Source organism: Crocuta crocuta, unplaced genomic scaffold (assembly GCF_008692635.1).
Source record: "Crocuta crocuta isolate KB4526 unplaced genomic scaffold, BGI_CrCroc_1.0 scaffold145, whole genome shotgun sequence".
Classification (NCBI taxonomy): domain Eukaryota; kingdom Metazoa; phylum Chordata; class Mammalia; order Carnivora; family Hyaenidae; genus Crocuta; species Crocuta crocuta.
The window spans coordinates 3,432,557-3,452,217 of NW_027530857.1; the positions used below are offsets into that span (position 1 = coordinate 3,432,557).

The 19,661-nt window shown below is 44.5% G+C and overlaps 1 protein-coding gene across 6 annotated transcripts in view; it reads right to left on the reverse strand.

Annotated features, from left to right (window-relative positions):
• The window catches only part of CDKAL1 (CDKAL1 threonylcarbamoyladenosine tRNA methylthiotransferase), a 700,075-nt gene that overhangs the window by 47,137 nt on the left and 633,277 nt on the right, over positions 1–19,661 (reverse strand). For 3 of the 6 annotated variants that reach the window (XM_077769566.1, XM_077769568.1, XM_077769567.1), the window contains one exon: positions 6,871–7,970. The exons of 2 other annotated variants lie outside the window; for them this stretch is intronic. In XM_077769566.1, coding sequence (XP_077625692.1) covers positions 7,785–7,970 — 186 coding nt within the window. In that variant the 3' untranslated portion in view covers positions 6,871–7,784. Of the gene's footprint in view, positions 1–6,870; positions 7,971–16,645; positions 16,787–19,661 lie in introns of those variants that run through there. One more of the 6 variants, XM_077769570.1, reaches the window with a different exon arrangement.

Sequence of the window (19,661 nt, forward strand, 5' to 3'; positions counted from 1 at the left end):
CCAATTAAACAATAACTCCCTCTTTCCTCTTCCCCTCAGCTCCTGGTAACTTTTATTCTACTTTCTGTATCTATATATTTGTCTAGTCTAGGTAACTCCTATAAGTAGTATCACACAGTATTTGTCCCTCTGTGTCTGGCTTATTTCACTAAGCATAATGTTTTCAAGGTTCATCCATGTTGTAGCACGTTGTCACAATTTCACTTCTTTTTAAGGTAATATTCCCTTGTATACAACACTGTGTACTACATTTTGTTTATGCATTCATCTATCAATGGAAATTTGGGTTGTACCTACCTTTTGACTATTGTGAATAATGCTATGAACATTGGTATATAGGTATCTATTAGAGTCCCTACATTCCTTTGGATTATATATAACTAGAATAGAATTGCCAGGTCATACAGCAGTTCTAGGTTTCAATTTTGAAGAACTGCCAAACTATTTTCCACAGTGGCTGACCCACTTTACCTTTTCACCAATAACATCTGATGGGTCCAACCTCTCTACACCATCAACATTATTTTCTTTTGATGGTAGCCATCTTAATGGGTGTGAATTAATAACTCACTGTGATTTTTATTTGCATTTTCCTAATGTCTTAAGGTATTTAGCATCTTTTCATGTGCTTATTTACCAAGTGGGTATCTTCTTTGGAGAAATGTCTACCCATCTACCCAAGACCTGTACACATTTTTAATTCAGTTGTTCAATTTTGGGTTGTTGAGTTATAGGAATTCTCTATATGTTCTGGATATTGATCTCTTGTCAGAGATAAGATTTGCAAATATTTTCTCTCCCATTCTGTAGGTTGGCTTTATGCTTTCTTGATAGTGTCCTTTGATGTACAAACGTTCTTAATTTTGATGAAGTCTAACATTTTTCTTTTTTGTTTCCTGCATTTTGGTATCATAATGTATGAAATTATTACCGAATCTAAAGTCATGAATTTCCCCAACGTTTTGTTTTCTTCTAGAGGTTTTATAAACTTAGCTCTTAAGTTTATGTTGGTCTTTTAGCCATTTTGAGTTCACTTTCATACATGGAGTAAGATACAAGTACAACCTTATTCTTTTATATGTGGATATCCAGGTTTCCCAATACCATTTGTTGAAAAGACTGTTCTTTTTTACTGGTCTTATCAAAAATCAATTGGCCATATATGTAAAAATATTTTTTCTGGGATTTCTATTCTATTCTATTGATCTACATGCCTGTTCTTATGCCAGTACCATACTGTTTTAATTATTGTAGCCATACTGTAAGTTTTGAAGTTGAGAAGTATTTGTTAGTCTTTTATTTTTCTTCTTCAAAATTGTTTTGGCAATTGCATTCCATATGAATTTGCAATTCCATATGAATTTGAGGGTTGGCTTTTCCATCTCTGTCAAAAAAAAAAAAAAAAGGCAGGGGCTGTTCTGATAGGAATTACATTGAATCTGTAGCTTGCATTAGGTAGTGTTGCTATTTCAACAATGTTGTCTTCCTGTCTATGAACACAGGTTATCTTTACATTTATTTAGATATTTAAAAAAATTTCTTTCAGCAATGGTTTATAGTTTCCAGTATACAAGTCTTTTACCTCCCTTGTCAGGTTTATACTTCAGTTATTTAATTCTTTACATGTTATCAGAAATGGAATTGCTTTTTTTTTTTTTAAATGGTTCATTGCTGGTTTATAGAAATACAAATTATCTACGACTGTGCTGAATTTTTCATTAGTTCTAACAGCTTTCTTGTGAATTTTTCTGGATTTGGTATACATAGGATCATGTCATCTGCAAATATCGTTTTACCTCTTCCTTTCCAATTTGGGTGCCTTGTATTTATTTTTCTTGGCTAATAGCACTCATTAGAACCTATAGCACAATGTTTTATAGCCACAGTGAAAACAGGCATCCTTGTCTTGTTCCTGATCTTTTGGGGAAAACTTTAGTCTTTTACCACTGAGTACAGTATGAGCTGTGTATTTTCATAAATACCCTTTATGTTGAGGAATTTCCCCTCTATTCCTAGTTTTCTAGGAAGGTTTTGACATGAAAGGGTGTTGGATTTTGTCAAATGCGTTTGCTGTGTCAGTTGAACTAATCAAATGTTTTTTCTCCCCTTCATTTTACGAGTGTGATATGTAATGTTGATTGATTTTATGTTGAACCACCCTTGCATTCCTGGGGTGAATCCCACTAGGTCACGGTACATAATTCTTTTAATATGCTGTTGAAATCACCTTGCAAATCTGTTTAGTATTTTTGTTGATTAGTTCTGCATTTTAGTCATGAGGGACATTGCCTTTCAATTTTCTTTTCTTGTGGTATCTTTATTTGGCTCTACTATCAGGGTAATGCTGGCCTCATAGAATGAGTTAGAAAGTATTCATTCCTTTTTAATTTTTTTGAAGTGTATGTGAAGGACTGGTGTTAATTATTCTTTATATGTTTGGTAGAATTCACTTGTGAATTCATTTGCTCCTGGACTTTTTTTGGTGCATGCTGTTCAGGGGGAAGTCTAGTGTTTAAGGGAGAAAGTCTTGCTGCGAGGCATCTTCTTAAGAGGGCCAAGATCCACAAAAGAATGTTCCCAGGGATACCTACCAATACACTTAGCTCAATCTAATTGTCACTCACCAGATGTTTAAATTACTTCTACTGATTTCAAAACAGATCACACCTGCAAGAGTAAAGGTATCACACAAATTCTTCCCACAAGAGCAGAGACTCACAAGATACCACCAGGAACTACATTCAGGAGTGAGGGTCATCATAGTCATTCTGAAGTGGCTCTTTGAGGGAGATAACACAACTTCAAAGTAAGCTGTGGTTTGTAACTAGCCTCAATACTTGTGCATCCAGTATGTGGATGGTATGCTTTATATTTATTTGAATCTCTTGCTCTGTTTAGAAACCACATGTGTCCTATTCCCTTTTTTGGAAACTGGGTTAAAAATAACTTAAAAGTTCAGAGGTTAGAATCAGACAGCCTGGAATAACATCTATAGTTACTATTATTAAGTAGGCATATTAAAAGCAGATTAGATAAACCTAGGTGTCAAAATTCGTAGCTCTTTAGGCATTTCTGAATTCCAAGTTCTCTCTGACCTTGATCTAAGGTTGTATTTTTAAATATATATATGTGTGTGTGTGTGTGAAATATATAAATATGTATATTTACATAAATATGGATTTTTTTCTGGGCACTTGCCCATTGGTATTCATAAATAATTCAGATGTCCATAAACCAGACTGTAAGTGACCAAATAAACTCTTTGCTTCAACCTCTACACAGTTGGGATATTTTGGCTATGGAAGCCCAGGAAACAGTAGTGGTAGGAAATAATTGACAGAAAACTAATGAAGAATAATAGTGTCTGCATTTCCTTTTACCCCCAAGGCAGGGTGGGGGGAGGGCATGACTTCTAGGTCTCCAATTAATCTGCTTGCTCTTTTCATCTCTGGCCATGGAAAATCTCCTTCTTGATCTTAGATTGGCCACCCAAATCTGTGCCCCACACCGTTCATTAATTTGATCTCCTCAAATACAGCTGTGATCCATTTTCTTTGAATTTTTCTTCCTTGGCTGCATGTTAGAATTAGAGCCTAAGTCCCTTGAGGCAACAATCTTTTAATTCCATATATAATTCTTTTGGGTGGTCGTGTGTTAATATCAGAATTGAAAACCACCTAACCCTATTTATAAAATAGGTTTTCATGTTTAAATGGCTAAAGTAATCATGAAAGGGGGAAAAAAATCCCGTGTGCCAAGGACATACTACTTGATATATATATGGTCCCATTTCATCTTTCAGTGACCCTGCGGTGGAATCATGTCCCTATTGAGATGAGCTTCAGAAAGTAGAGCTTCTGGCTGCAATTCAACCCGAACTTTTGCTGATGTCAAAAACCTCATGCTTTCCCTAAACTATCTGCTTCCAATTTGTACTGAGGTCTGAATCCAGTTGGTTCAGATCATTGACTCCTTTATGGTTTCTTATCTCAAATTTTATACTTTCAACACCATAAATTCTAGCTCGATGGCAGGGCAAGTGCAAATTTATGAAACACGTGCTACTAATAAATTGAAAAAACTAAAAAACTATTTTAAGAAATAATTAGGACCCCAGCTTAAATATAAATTTGGCATGGATCCTCTAATAGACTACCCCATAGAGCTGAGGTTCTCAAGCTTTTTTTAAAAAAATTTTAAACGTTTATTTATTGTTGAGACACAGAGGGAGACAGAGCTTGAGTGGGGGAGGGGAAGAGAGAGAAGGAGACACAGAATCCAAAGCAGGCTCCAGGCTCTGAGCTGTCAGTACAGAGTCTAACACAGGGCCCAAACCCACGATTCGGAGATCATGACCTGAGCCGAAGTCGGACACAACAGAATGAGCTACCCAGGTGCCCTGGTTCTCAAGCTTTCTCGGCTCATGACAGTCTTAGGCCAAAAGAAACAGCTAACCGTTCTGTTCCCTAAGTAGGTAGGTACCAACAACTTAATAAATACTTGTCTCTTAATATCTTACAAAATCTGTGTGAGAAAAGTTAATACAAGTTGAAATAAATATTTTATTCTAAACTTACCATAATTACTTATTAATGGAAGCTGTGCATCTATTGGGCACTGCACAACTTCTCAAACCTTGAAACAGGTTCAGGTTTTATTCCACATTTTCACTTGACACTTGCTTTTTGTCACAGCAACTGCCTAAAATCCAGCCTTAGACATGGCATCTTCAAAAAGTGTGCATTCCAATGTTGAAACTGAACCACTTTGAGCGAGTGGTTTGCACAGTATCTGACAGATGTCTGTGTTTCCCTCAAAAATTTAAAATATCCTGGGGTGCCTCAGGGGCCAAGCAAATCTTAAGAATATCTTTTTCCCTCTTTTCTTTTTTCTTCTCTCTTTCTTTTCCTCCCCTCCCTCAATCTTTCTCTTCCTTTGCTTTCTTCTATGCTTATTATGATAAAAACCTCTGAAAGCTTCATTTGTAACTCCAACTCTCTCTCTCTGACTGAAAATTTCAACCTGGATTGAAGTCAACAGAAAAACTTATCTTGACTGTAAGACATATGGAAATCTGAAGTTTAGACACATTTTCCCAGCAACAAAGCAAAGTTTTCACCAAAGAATTTTTTACATTATCCTATTGACTACCTCACTCTTGATGAACCAAGGAAGACAGGGTGAAAGAGAGGGAGAGGGAGAGGGAGTGGATGGGAGGAAGATAAAAGAAACTTGATTAATCTTCTTTCTGTAAACATGTGATGGTGGGAGGTGGGGGCCTCTGGAGGTGAGTGGGTCCCAAAAGTGGAGGCCTCATGAATGGGATGAGTGCCCTTACAACGGAGGCTCGGAGAGCTCTCTCACCCCTCCTACCCAGTGAGGTCCACAAGCAGACAATGAAGCAGGAAGTAAGCCCTGGTACTAAATCTCTGGGGGGCCTTGATCTTGGACTTCCTCATCTACAGAATCAGGAGAAATAGATTTCTGCCAGTGAAAAGCCACACAGTCTATGGTGGTGTTAAGGCAGCCAGAATGAAACAAGACGGATCTCTTCAGAGTTTAATTTTCAGCAGGAAGGGCGATGTTTAAAAAAAAAAATAAGAAGAAGAAGATGTTGGTACTAAAGGAAAATGTGCAAAGAAAATAATCAGCACAACAGAAGCTATGATTAAGAACTGCAAGTCAATTGTCTATCATGGCCGACTTTTTTTTTTTTTTCCAAGTTTATTTCTTTGGAGAGACAGAGAGAGAGTGAGTAGGGGAGGGGCAGAGAGAGAGGGAGAAAATCCCAAGCAGGTCACACACTGTCAACACAGAGTCTAACAGGAGTTTGAACTCATGAACCATGAGCTAAAGTTGGCCACTTAACTGACTGAGCCACCCAGGCGACCCCTTGGCTGACTTTTTAGATGAATCAGGATAGTCTGTTATGCTATACTGAGGACTCCCAACCTCAGTGGTTTAACTCAACAAAAGTTCCTTTCTTGTTCTACACCTCGTTCTACAAAAATTCCTTTCTTGTCCTACACCTGCTTAGCACGTGCTGGGAGGTGCTCCTTGCACTCCCTCAGGGACCTCATCTTGAAACGTGTGCCTATAATCACCCTTGTGGCGGGAAAAGCACATGGCCATTGAACTCGTCTGCCTCGAAGACATGACCCTTCCCCCTTCTGTGGCCCACGGTCGCGAGGCCAGGCAGAACTCCAGGTGGGCGGGAGATTCCCGGTAGCCCTAGGGGCCGGGAGGAGAGGACGGGGAAAGGGGAGAGCTTTCCTGATGTCCACACCTACTCCTGTGGCTCCGGGCGCATCCTGTCCACAAGAGAACGTGGCTGTCAGCGAGCACCACACCCGCTCCCTCCTCCCTCCCTCCAGCAGGACGTCATGGAAAAACAAAAGCTAGATTTTCAGACCACAGCCACCCCTCTGGCCAACTGGTCACCAGGATGGTAAATATCAGGGGTGATCTGGTCTCCACCGTGGGGCTTCTACACTTTCTGAAGCAAAGCACAGAATGAAGTCGCAGCGCGACTGGGGGGACGGAAACCGTAGAGGTGGGGTGGGGAGCACGCTGTATGGCTGAAACAGTCCTTGAGAACCCCTACCGCGGCTGGCGGTGGGAGCTGGGGGACAGGAGCGCCCTTCCTTCTCGTCTCTAGTCAGTGAGGGGCGCGAGGCTCTTACGCCCCATAGAGCATGACTCCAGGCTGTGGCGCAGGCTGTGCCCAAATGCATGCTCCACTGGGGACCCTGGGAGAGGCACGGGCAGGTCCTCTGTGTTTGAAATGTGACTTCCTCTCAGAAGCACATGCTGGGCTTGGAGAAATGTACTAACTCTCGTCTTGTTTTGTTTTCCAAACTCCACAACTGATGACATAATTAAATTTTATTTGGATTCCTTAAAAGACATAAAAGGCTGAAACATTTTGAGATAGAAAGAAGAGCTGAACAGGCATATATGTTTAAATATGAAACGCACTGTGGTAACCAGAGGACCCCTGATTTCCCTGTGACTCCACACCGTCCAAATAACATTTAAATCCTGATGTTCATGAGACTGCTTAACACGTGAACTCCTTTTATGAGTTAAGTGAAATAAGTCACTATTTAGTAAAGGCCAACGATGCCAGGTAGAAATAAATATTTGATGTCATTGATCAAAGATGTCAGAAAAGGGGCACAGCTGCTTGAGACAAATCCAGTCTTTGAAGGTCTGCAGGTGCTGAGAAGCGGGGGGCTCCTCGCACTTCTCAACGATGTCACCGAGAGCCCTTGAATTGGCACTCACCCTGTGCCTTCCAAAAGAATTCTTGCTTCCAAATGCAGGTTTCTCTCTAAATTTTGCAGGAACATATCTGCTGTGAAAAAGACGACGTTTGTAGCACCAGGACTCCAAACAAAGCAGAGAGAGAAAGACACATTTTTGAAGGTTCAAAATTCTTCCCACATAAGGAAAAGATGACCGTATAATTAGGTTCTGACTTGAAGAGAGGAGATTGAAAGAAAATGCAACCCCTTGCATTTCTTGCTGCAAATAAACCAAAAGGAGCTTAACTTAAAAGATATGCCATGGCAGCTGGGAGGAGGTTTTAGGTCAAATAATCAATGGCCCGACCTATGAGACACACCATCAGCCTCATTAACAAGTGTGGCTGGAGCAGGGACACGGTGACCAACACAGATGTTTACTCTTGGAATACTGATGTGGGTTGCTTTTCTGTTCATTGAAGATTTTAATTAGAGATTTATTCTTTTTCTCCAACGCTGCATTTAGTTGTGTTTTCATTACAGATTTTGACAAAAAAAAGCAAGAAAAAGAGCAAACAGAGCCAGGCCCACGGACACTCTCAGTGCACCGTCTTGACGGAGCCTTCGCAAGCAGAGCGCCATCAGGGACCTCGCGGCATCTCGTCCAGCTGCAGAGGTGTGGGATACTGAACTCGGGTGCTTCCCGAGCCTATTTCTGAATTCCTAGGAAGACGGAAACATAGAGAGGGAAAAAAAGGATTTAAAAGATGCAAAAAAGCCCTGTTGTGATGTCAATCAAGTAATGAGTCCCTACACAAGAAGCTGTCTTTTCTTTTTTTTTTTTTTTTTTTCTTTTTTGAGATATAACTGACATATCACATTGTTTTTCGTTCAGGTATACAACCTAAACGATTCGATGTTTTAGATATTCCAAAATGACCACTACAATAAGTCTAGTAAACATCAGCCACCACGCATAGTTACAATCTTATTCTTGTGGTGAGAACTGTCAGGATTTACTCTCTTAGCAACTTTCAAATATACAACACAGTATTGTTAACTACAGTCAGCTGTATGGTACAGCTGTGCGGTACAGCCCCAGGGCCTATTCATACCATAACTGGAGGTTTGCACCTTTTAACCACTTTGGGCATTTTGCCCGTCCCCATGCCAATCCATCTTTCTCTGTAACCATGAGCTTGACTTCGGTTTTTTTTTTTTTTTAAAAGATTCCACGTGTAACTGAGCCCATACGGTATCTATTCTTCTCTGACTTATTTCACTTACCATATTGTTCTAAAGGTCCATCCATGCTACTGCACATGGTAAGATTTCCATCTTTTTGTGGCTGAATAATATTCTGTTACGTACATATATGTATATATTATCCCGCATCTTCTTTATCTATTTATACATTGATGCATACTTGGCTGTTTCCATACCTTGGTGACTATAAACAACGCTACAATGGATACAGGGGTTAGTGTTTTCATTTTCTTCAGATAAATACACAGAAGAAGAGGAATTGCTGCTGGATCATATGACAGTTCTGGTTTTAAATTTTTAGGAACCTCCAGACTGTTTTCCACAGTGGCCACACCAGTTTGCCATCCTACCAACAGGGCCCTTTTCTCCACATCCTCGCCAATGTTTGTTATTTCTTATCTTTTCGATAATAACCATTCTAACAGGCATGAGGTGTTATTGTGGTTTTGATTTCCGCTTCCCTGATGATTGGTGATGTTTAAGTACCTCTCATGTAACTGTTGGCCATGTTACATCTTCTTTGGAAAAATACCTACTCAGATCCTCTGCCCATTTTGTAATCAGATTGTTTTTTTGCTAGTGAGTTGTAGGAGTTCTTTATATATCTTGGATATTACTCCCTTATCACATATCAGATATATGACTTATAAATATTTTTTCCATTTAGTAGGTTGCCTTTTTTGTTGTTGTTGATGGTTTGCTTTCTTGTGCAGAAGCTTTTTAGTTTGAGGCAAGAAGCAGCTATCAGTAACTCCTTCAACAAAGACACATTCAAACATGCACCATGGCAGGCGGCCCCAAGTTAGGTATGAAGAAATCACATTTCCTTTCCTTGAAATGTCAGACCAAGTTCATGATTTTCCAGATGATACACAACTTATAGGAGACAGAATGTGTGTTCTATGGAAAATTAAGGCAGGATTCATGAAGCATAACATTTATATAGAGTGGACTCACATAAAAAACGTGACTTTTAGGGATGCAACAACATCTACTCAGCAAAAGAATGATAGATGCCGTTTTATTCCACAAACTATCCCTGAGGGCGGAGATTTCCAGCTGGGGCACTGTGGCAGGAGGACTGCCCCAAACTTGGAAGAGGGGTCTGGGGGGGTCTGGGCGGCCAGAAGGGTAGGCCCTCCAGACGCAGCTCCCTCCATTACTGTGCAGGGTGGTGCAGCCACCATCACTTTCCCTGTGTACCAGGCACGGACAAGGTGCAAAGTCCTGCTTGGAAGGAGCATGAAGAGCTAGGAGACACTACCGTGCTACTCTTTAGGTGGTCTCTGTTCCCTCATGCTTCTTCCTGAGTGTGCGGGGNTGGGAGGAACGAGGGGTGGGGTGGGGTGGAGGGGGCGACCTAGAGGCAGGACAGCGTAAGGCGTGTCTGTGGAAGAAAGAGGAACCCCCAGCGGTGCACATGACTTGGCTTCGGCTTCCCTCCTCAGCTCCCCAAGGACGCACTGCTGACAGCCTCGTCCTCTGAATGAGAAGCTGGGTTGCAGCTCGGCAGGCACAGCGAGACACTGGGGCTGCACGTTCCGGAAGGGAGGGGAGGTGGGAAGGAAGGGAGAGGACGGGGGAGAGGGCCCGGCGGCAAGCGGAGGGGGAGGCGACAGACGTGCGGACGCTGGCAGAAGGCACGGGCAGGACAGGACGCACGGTAGACTTTGGGCGGAGACCCAGGAGGACTTGTGTTGAGATGAGTAGCGAGAGGCACACAGACTGGGAATGGGGAAGCGAGAACCAGCTCTACAATCCGGTTCCCAGCGGCCAGTACTTCCATGTGCCGGATGTGCAGCAATTCTTGCTTGCCTGAACGAGACTAACTGCAAAGTTACAAAGCCTGCCACCCACAAGGATAAATCTCTCGACCCAATGGCAGTTCAATCATGTACTTCTGCGCCCCACAGGTACATGGGCTGACGTTTTGTGGGCGTCCGTTCCTCAACAAGGGGGTGTACAGCCCAAAGCTCGGGGCTCTCCTCCCCCGAGGCAGTGGGGGCAGCGGCCGGAGCTCAGAGGCGCACCCAAACCTGCCCGCGCCCCAGGAGACCACACTCCTGTGACACTGGCTTTCTGTGTGATGTTGTGGAGCTAAGAACACACTGACAAACTTTTATTTTGACTAATAGTCTGGGGGCACCTGGGAGGCTCAGTTGGTTGAGCATCTGACTTTGGCTCAGGTCATGATCTCACGGCTCAGGAGTTTGGGTTCCACGTCGGGCTCTGTGCTGACAGCTCAGAGCCTGGAGCCTGCTTCCGATTCTGTGTCTCCCTCTCTCTCTGCCCCTCCCCTGCTCACACACAGTTTCTTTCAAAAATAAACATTAAAAAAAAAATTAAAAGTAAAGCCATGAAACTGAAATTAAAATAAATAAAAATAAAAGTAGTCTCACTATCTCGAGGACAGCACTTATGTGGACACAGCAACCTTGGAAGGGAACACACTCCTTCTTCAGCTACAACGACGTCAGTGATGGGGGTTCGTCTAATGCAGGGAGGCTGCCTAACTCACCTCCAGGCTCTTGAAACTGCACAGCAACAGGTACAGAGCAAGGACTCGGTAAACGTTTAGAAATGAATCAGTGAATGAATGAATGAATGAATGAATACAGAGGTGTGCGTTCCAGATGAGATCCAACTGATGACAAAGACATCTCTCTGTGTCCCTGGTGACTGACACAGCCTATGATGTATTCGGGAACTAATCTACATGAACTCTACATAATTGCCTCTAGAAATTAAATCAATACTTCTTCAATTTGGGTTTACAGGGCCATAACTAAGACTACAGACTGTTTCCCAGAAAAATGTGGGGGTCCCTGTGCACATCTGCACGCAGCCCCCCTCACACTCCATCCTGCATTACCTCAAGAGGATCACGGATACCCTCACCCAGGAGTAGATCCGGATAGTGCGGGGATGGAAGCTTTCTTTTTAAGGAAAAAAATTGAAAACCAAATTAAGTACAGGGCCTTGGAAGGGGGCCCTCAACGAGTGAGGCCCTGAAACGAAACATCTCCCAGCTTCCGGGAATATCTACCACGGTTCCAGCCCAGGCTCGAGGGCTAGACCTTCATTCTGCACCTGCAACTCAAGGAGCTGTCACCCAGTGATGGTGGCTGCCAGGCAGGGGTCAGGCCAGCCTCGCAGGACGAGGCGAGTCCTAACGCATTACGCATTTGGTTGAGGCCTCACTGAGCTGTGGGGCAGGTAACGCGCCTGTGCCCGCGGCCTGAAAAACATCCTCGACTTCTGACGGTTTCACATTTCTCCTTCCAACTCATTGTCAGTAAAGTTTTGCTCGAAATATGAAAGTTACTTCTTGAATGACCACACTGGGTCACTTGTAGTTGTATTCAACATAGCCATTTCCCCCTGTATATTACTCCCCACCACAAACACCCCCACTGCATACCTAACACGTCTGGATGTAAAGTCCTGTGGTGAGAAGCCCCCCTCCTGTCCCTCAGGGCCAAGTCTGCATCACAGGGTCGCACACGAGGGAAGCCACCTCACCTGCCAGTCTCCCGCAGGTCAACGTGGGAGCCGGACGCCACAACCCAGCAGAGGGAAGATCTGGCCTGTCTCTACCGCACTGTGCTTCTTTTATTATCTTCACCCTCACCGATTCAAGACCTTGGTTAAATGAGTCTGATGATGTATTTTTATTTTATTTTTTTAAATATTTTTATTTATTTCTAGGGGAGAGAGAGAGAGAGAGAGAGAGAGAGAGAGAGAGAGAGAGAGCATGAGCAGGGGAGGGTCAGAGAGAGAGGGAGATACAGACTCTGAAATAGGCTCCAGGCTCTGAGCTGGCAGTCAGCACAGAGCCCGACGCGGGGCTCGAACCCACGAACCGTGAGATCATGACCTAAGCGAAAGTCGGACGCTTAACCCACTAAGCCACCCAGGTGCCCCATGTATTTTTAAATATAAGGTTGGGAAAAAAAAAGTTTCTCGGATGACAGTAATCAGTAGATAGCGAGCTTTGCACATTTCAACTGTCCCTACTGCTGTGGCACTGAAGGAAAAGGAACTTAAAAATACAGGAAACAGAAGGACTTTCTCCTGAAGTCCAAGGTGCGCAGACACGGCAGACCTCTACACAGTTAGAAGCAGCATTCATGAACAGAAAATAATGTAGCATTTCTATAATGCAGTTAAAATAAGTGCTTATAGGTGAGGTGACGATCAATAACCAACAGTGAGGTAAAAGTTTATGTGTGTGCGCGCATGCACACACGACAGCACAGAGAGAACAAGGTGTGTAAGTGACTTAGAGAAAAACTTAGTGTGGTCACGAGTTCTGAAAAGTAGACACCTTTCAAGTGGTGGAAACTCCCTGAGCCTCGCTACCTCTCGTCCGGGGCAGGGCTGTCTCAGCATCTGTCTTCAGATGATGTGGGAAGGGTGAGCGGTACATGCCCAGCGCCCTGGCGGACGCCTGGAATACAGGAGGGCTGGGGAAAGGGCTGTCTTATTACACCCGGGCCAAGCGGTGGGACTTGGAATGTGGGGGAGGCCAGAGCCTCCCACGCACTTAGCAACAGGACCCAGTGAGACAGGGACATCCTGTCCTGGACATGTCCCCACAAGCCAGGAAGTATGCCGCTCTTGCTCCAGCATCCCTTCCCCCCACCCCCCAACCCTCCTCGGCTCTTACTCTATGGAATGAACCTTCTGGAACGGCTCTTAACTAAAACCATCTCACACATGAAGGGAAACTTGGATTCCACACTTTATGATGTGGGATTCAACATTCAGATGTGCCAGGGGCCCATTTTCACATCTGCTTTTTCCTTTGATATTTAATTTTGTCATAAATTGTTTTTCAAGGAATCTAAAAACGAAGGGGAAAAAGTCACTGTCGATCCCACAAAGGTACATGAAACCTTCTTGCCCTTGCTCCGTGCCCAACCCGAAGCAGCCAGCTCCCTCCACCCACGGTCTTCCCAGGGCCCTGTCAGATGGGACCTCTTGTAGGAAAAGCTCTCTCCACCAGCGTCCCGCCCAGAGGTGTCAGGGGCTTCCTCTGTGGGGCCGGGTATCCTGGTGGTTGGCCTTCAGCATGGCACCTGTCACTGGCAACAAACGGCCTCTACTGTGTGATCCTTGAGAGGAGCCTCTCCAATGCCTGCCCGGGGCCCAGCGCGGAGGAGGCGGCAGTGCTGGCTGAAGGAGGGTTCGCATTTCTACCTGGTCCTCAGTGCCATGGGTTCACATTTTATACAGGTGCAGAGTCTTTCCATACAAATTGCCATGTGCGTTTTCTTGTATTTCTTATTAGATTGAAGGGTAAATGGGACAGGGGGCCAAACATCATCGATACTATATAGTATAAATATAAAATACTACCAGTGGGGAAAAACTTGCCAGTGGAGAAGTAGCATGGTATATTATTAGCTTTCTATTGCTACTTGAATAAATTACCGCAAACCTAAAGCTTAAAATAATTTTTTAAAATTTATTTTGAGAGAGAGAGAAGAAAGAGATCTGGGGAGGGGTGGAGAGAGAGGAAGGGAATCTTAAGCAGGCTCCATGCTTAGAGCCTGACGTGGGGCTTGAACCCACAAACCTTGAGATCAAGGCCGAGCTATGAAATCAAGACTCAGATGCTCAACTGACTGAGCCAACCAGGTGCCCCCTAAACCTCAGGTGTTTTTTCAAAATGTTTTTATTCATTTTTGAGAGAGAAAGAGACAGAGTGCAAGCAGGGAAGGGGCAGAGAAAGAGGGAGACACAGAATCGGAAGCAGGCGCCAGGCTCTGAGCTGTCAGCACAGAGCTCCAACAGGGGCTTGAACTCAGGAACCGTGAGGTCTTGACCTGAGTTGAAGTCAGACACTTAACCACCTGAGCCCCCCGCCCCAGGTTTTAGTACACATTCACTCTCTTGCAGTTCTGGAGGTCAGACTCTCTACAATGACGATGTCGGCAGAGCTGCACTGTCCCCGCGGCTCCAGGGACAGGGTGCTTTCCTTGCTCTCTACCTAGCTTCTGGAGGCTGCCTGTATCCAATGACTTGTGGCCTTTTCCCTCCGTTTCCAAAGCCAGCAGTATCGGCTTTTCATAAGGGTCCTCGTGATTTAGCTCGGGGCCCCGGGGCTAATGCAGGATAATTTCTCCATCTCTACCTTTAATGGAACCCCATACCCAAAGTCCCTTTGGCCATGCCAGGGAACATTGCCGGGTTGCTGGGATCAGGACGTGGGTTACTGTGTGTGTGAGTGTGTACACATTACTGTGCTCAACACTCCTGGCTTATGTGAATCCCCCATTTTCTCATTTTGCACCAGGAATGCTCAGTGCCGGCCGAGCTGAACTAGCTGCACAAAGAGGTGCAGTCCACGTTTACAGGGAAGAGGGTCGCGGGACACCTCCCTTCGTGGCTGGCTGACCATGAAGCTTCCTGGAGAAGGAATGGGGGGAGGGGTGCGTGCCAGGGCTCCACCTCTGTTGAGGCCTTTTCCTTCTGCTAACGCACACCTTGAAGCCACCATGTCTGTCCTACTCATGGCTCTTACAGCTGAAAAGAGGGACCTGAAGGAAGTAGTCAATTCACATTCCCTAAAAAAGGTATCTGTGCTTCTCTGTGTTCCTTCGCATTCTATATCTGTATTTTTATACAGACGCAAATATCCTGCCCTTTTCTTGGGAGCTGAGTGGGCTTGGCCTTCCAGTGGGAGGTCATGCCGTTCCGAGGCCGCTCCTGCACTTCCTCCTCTTCATCAAAAATATTTATAACTTGTTAGGACGTGATACGGCGGCGGAAGCCGAGGATCCAGGAGGGCAGAGGACGGCAGCTCCACAGAGAAGCACTACGTGGAAGGAGGGACAGTTCTGCACGGGTCACCACGTGGCCTACAGGATTCTGAGTACTGGGGACGTGCTCTTTCCTTCGTCCCCCGTTCCCGGGGAAGCTGTTCACAGCACTTACTCCCAGCTGGCCCAGTTTACAGAGAGCAGCTAGAGCAGGTGAAGCCGATGGGAGGCGTGGCTTCGGCCATGCTGAACTTAACCTTGGTCATAAGGTAGCAGAGGTGCCCTTATGATGCAAGGTGAAGAAAACCCGAGGCACACCACAGTCAACGACTGTCGGGGCCAACACTGCTACCCAGCAGACTTTACAGAGATACTGGTGACGTCCCGGGTCTCTCCATGGAAGGCCGTCCCAGGAAAGCCAGCCTCCGGTCTTGGGCAGGCATTGCGCGCTCTCTGCCTTCGGTTCTGACCCACATGCTGAGATTCTCTAAGTGTGACCTGTAGATGGCATCTTGCTGAACTTTCTCTGCACACACACACACACACACACACACACACACACACACACACACAATGAGATCTGCTCCCATGAGAACATGCTGCAAACTGTATTTTAATGATGAACAGTTGGTCTGGTTCTGCACAAGTAAAAGATATCCCTGTATGAGACTGGCCGCCTGCCTTCCCACCTTGCAGCGCAGCGTCGAAGGGAGTTCTTCTGCCCCTGATACAGGCGGGTATCCAGGGCCCCGCAACCGCCCTCCAAGGGCCAGCTCCCTTCCTCCGACTGACAGACACCCTCATCTCTGTGCTTCGCGTCCTCACCAGATACGAGGACACAGAGCGGAGGAAGGGTGCCAAGCTGCTCTTCCATACAATGCCTCTAACCGGAGCATCTTAAGACCCTATCATTAGGGGTTCCTGATTATCTCCGGACCAAAGACCTTCGCACTTTCTAGTTCCGGAAGTCAGCGTAGAGAATATTATACGCATACACCAGCAATGCACTGGCATGTGGCTGGATCCACAAATTAAACCTGGAACCAATTACACCTGGTCATTTATTTGGGAAAAATATTTACATTTTTAAAACTTCGGTCACAGAGTTACATGATGAGAGCACAGTACTGTCAGCCCTTCTGTAGCACTTTCGGGCATGAGCAATTCTAAGTTAGATATTATTCCTATGTGATTTTCCCTACACCTTCTTCCCTTGAATGTGCCATTGCTAGCAGGTCATTAAAGTCACAAAGGGAAAATTTTAAGCCAGAACATGCCCACAGACATAAAATCACTATAATCTTGTTTGGTGACAGCAGAGTAAATACGAGGCTTTACTAATAAGGCAAAGGATAAATTATTAAACTATGTACTGCATGATCAAATGCATTTCAGATTATATTCTGAATAATCTTGCCTTGACGTTCGGCAAAGGAAGAGCTCTGCTGTGCCTCTGCGTGGTCTGGGTGATCCTCTCTTTCAGGATGTCCAAACCCCTGGCTTGAACTGAGCCAAATGAAAGAAAGGGATAATCACATCAAAAACCAAAGCCAGGCAGCCACCCATCACCTAATTATTATTTTGTGTGAGATCGTAATTCATCCAACTCAAGAGCTACAAAAACAACTCTTAAGCTCTGAACCTCTTTTAATGGATTCAAAATATTATGTGTAAATTTTTCTCATGGCTCAGAGGCACTGTTAGTGCTTGAAGTGGAAGCTAACAGGGATGAAGAAAAAAATGTTTGATAGCTCATAACTCAAGATAGAGTTTAGAATCATCTTGTTTTTTCCAGGTTGAGCCTGAACACGCAGCCTGTGCAGAAAATCTACTGAAACCAAATATGTGATCGATGCAAGCAAATTACTTTAAAATATACATTATGCAGTACAGTATACTATCAGAAAAGGACCCCCAAAATCTCCTGATTCTGTAAAGTTTGCTTGAAATACAAAATCATCTTCCTATCTGAAAGTTATCTCTATCATGATTGCATTTTAATTCCCAAAATACAAATTTAAGGAAGCACTTCTTAAAAAAGTTTTTTAAATGTCTATCTCCTTTGAGAGAGAGAGTGTGTGAGTGGGTGAGGGGCAGAGAGAGAGGGAGACGCACTCCCATTTCTCCTTTCTATTTTGAATATGGAAAGTTTTAAAAAAGTTAAAAATAACGGCCCTACCAAATATCACTTAAAATAACAGTGAAGATTAATAGGAAAAGACTTAATTATTCATATCACTATAAAAGTGTGGCGGCAACCTCCAAGATGGCTCCCAGCGATCTTCGCGTCAGGGTGTTCACATCCTTGCGTAACGCTTCACTTTCAGCCAAATCTGACTTGTTTCTAGTTAATGACACCTGACTTAAATGATGGGCTTCCACTTCTGAAGTTAGATGACAAAAACCTGTGGCCTCCACGTTTCTTACTCTCTCTGCTTGCTTGCTCTGAGGAAAGCCTGCCGCCATGCTGTGAGCTGCCCTGCGCAGGGCAGGAGCCCACGTGAGAAGAGACTGAAGGAGACCTCTGGCCAACAGCCACTGAGGACCAAGACTCAGTCTCACAACTCATGGGAAATGGAATCACCATCACCACACGAGTGAACTTAGAGGCAGGAATTTCCTCAGCTGACCTTCCAGATAAGGCTACACTCCTTTTTGAAAAAAATTTAACTGTTTGTATTTATTTCTCAGAGAGAGAGAGAGAGACAGCGTGAGCAGGGGAGGGTCAGAGAGAGAGGGAGATACAGAATTTGAAGCAGACTCCAGGCTCTGAGCTGCCAGAACAGAGGCCGATGTGCGGCTCAAACCCATGAACCGTGAGATCATGACCTGAGCCCAAGTTGGATGCTTAACCGACTGAGCCACCCAGGTGCCCCCAGATAAGGCTACACTCCTGGCTGACACCCCAAGAGCAGCCTCATAACAGGCATGGAGCCCGAGACCCCAGTTGAGCTGTGCTGGATTTCTGACCCACAGAAGCTCTGAGACAATAAATGTTAATTGTTTTACGTGCTAAATTTTGAGATAATTTGTCACACAGCAACCGACAACTAACATAAAAAGATGCCCGGTAGAGGGCTAGAAACTGATTCACATGTGTATTGAGACGTGATATTTCTGAGAGAGGCATTTCAGACCACTGGGAAAGACGGACTTTCAGTACAATTTTCTACAACAATTGATAATACACACACAAAATACAATGAAGTTTGGCCCCTACCTACCATCCTTAAAAATCAATTCCAGGTAGACTGATTATTTACCTGGGAAAGGCCAAAACTGGAAAAATTTTAGGTAATGTGGCCAGAAAAATCCTAACTCACAAGGTAGGGAAAGAGTTCTTAGATGACAAAAATACATGAGATTCTAAAGGCCTCAAGAAGAGGTTAAAAGACAAGCCACAAACTAAGACATGTGCTTCACATATAGCTGACTTTCAGACTTTTATAATATAAAGAAATCCTAAAAATAAGGTATCCATTCAACAGAAGAAAATGAACAGACTTACAGATTCTTTATCAAAGAAAAAATCTAAAGGAATCCAACAAATGTACACAAATATGCCAACCTCATTTGTAATTAGAGAAATACAAGTTAAAAACAATGAGACACTGATTCACAGGCACTAGATTGTCCAAAGGTAAAAGCCTATCAGTATCAAGTGTGAGTGAGGGCGTGGAGACCCCAGACCACTGCGACACGCTGCTGATGATGGTGTGCAATGACAAAGGCTACTTTGGGACACAGTGGCGTGTTTTCTGGAAAAGAGGAAGCAACGCACAGCCGACTATCCCATCGACTCGGCTCCGAGGTGCGTCGCCCAGACCAGGGCAACCACTGCACGTACCCGCCAATCTTTGGTCCCCATCCTGGCTTACGTGATTTGTTGGGGGCTCTCGCAGGATTTGGGCTAGAGATGGGGGATGAGAAAATTTTGGTCAAGATAGAGAAAGGAGTCCCAGGAAGTGGGGCTCAGAGCTGCGGGGCCAGGACTTGCTGAGAACGTGAGCTCTCGGTGTCTGCCTCACACCTCCTCCTTTTCTCTGATGGGCCCCAGCAACTACCCCGCCTCTTCCCCTGAGCGTTTCTCCTGTTCCACCTCTCCACGACAAAGGCGTTTCCCACACCGGAACAAAAAAAATCCTGGCACATGTGGAAAATAGAGGAGACATAAACAGCCTCTCAGTTGCCAGTACACAGCTTCTCGTTTTTTGCTTTGATCCCACAGGATAAAGTCAGTCCCTGTATTTGTTTCCTATCACTGCCGTGACACATGACCAAAACCGAGTGGCTTAACACAAAATTTTATCATCTTACAGTTCTGGAGCGCAGAAATCCAATGTGGGTCCCATGTGCTGTCCAACTTCTAGAGGCGCTAGGG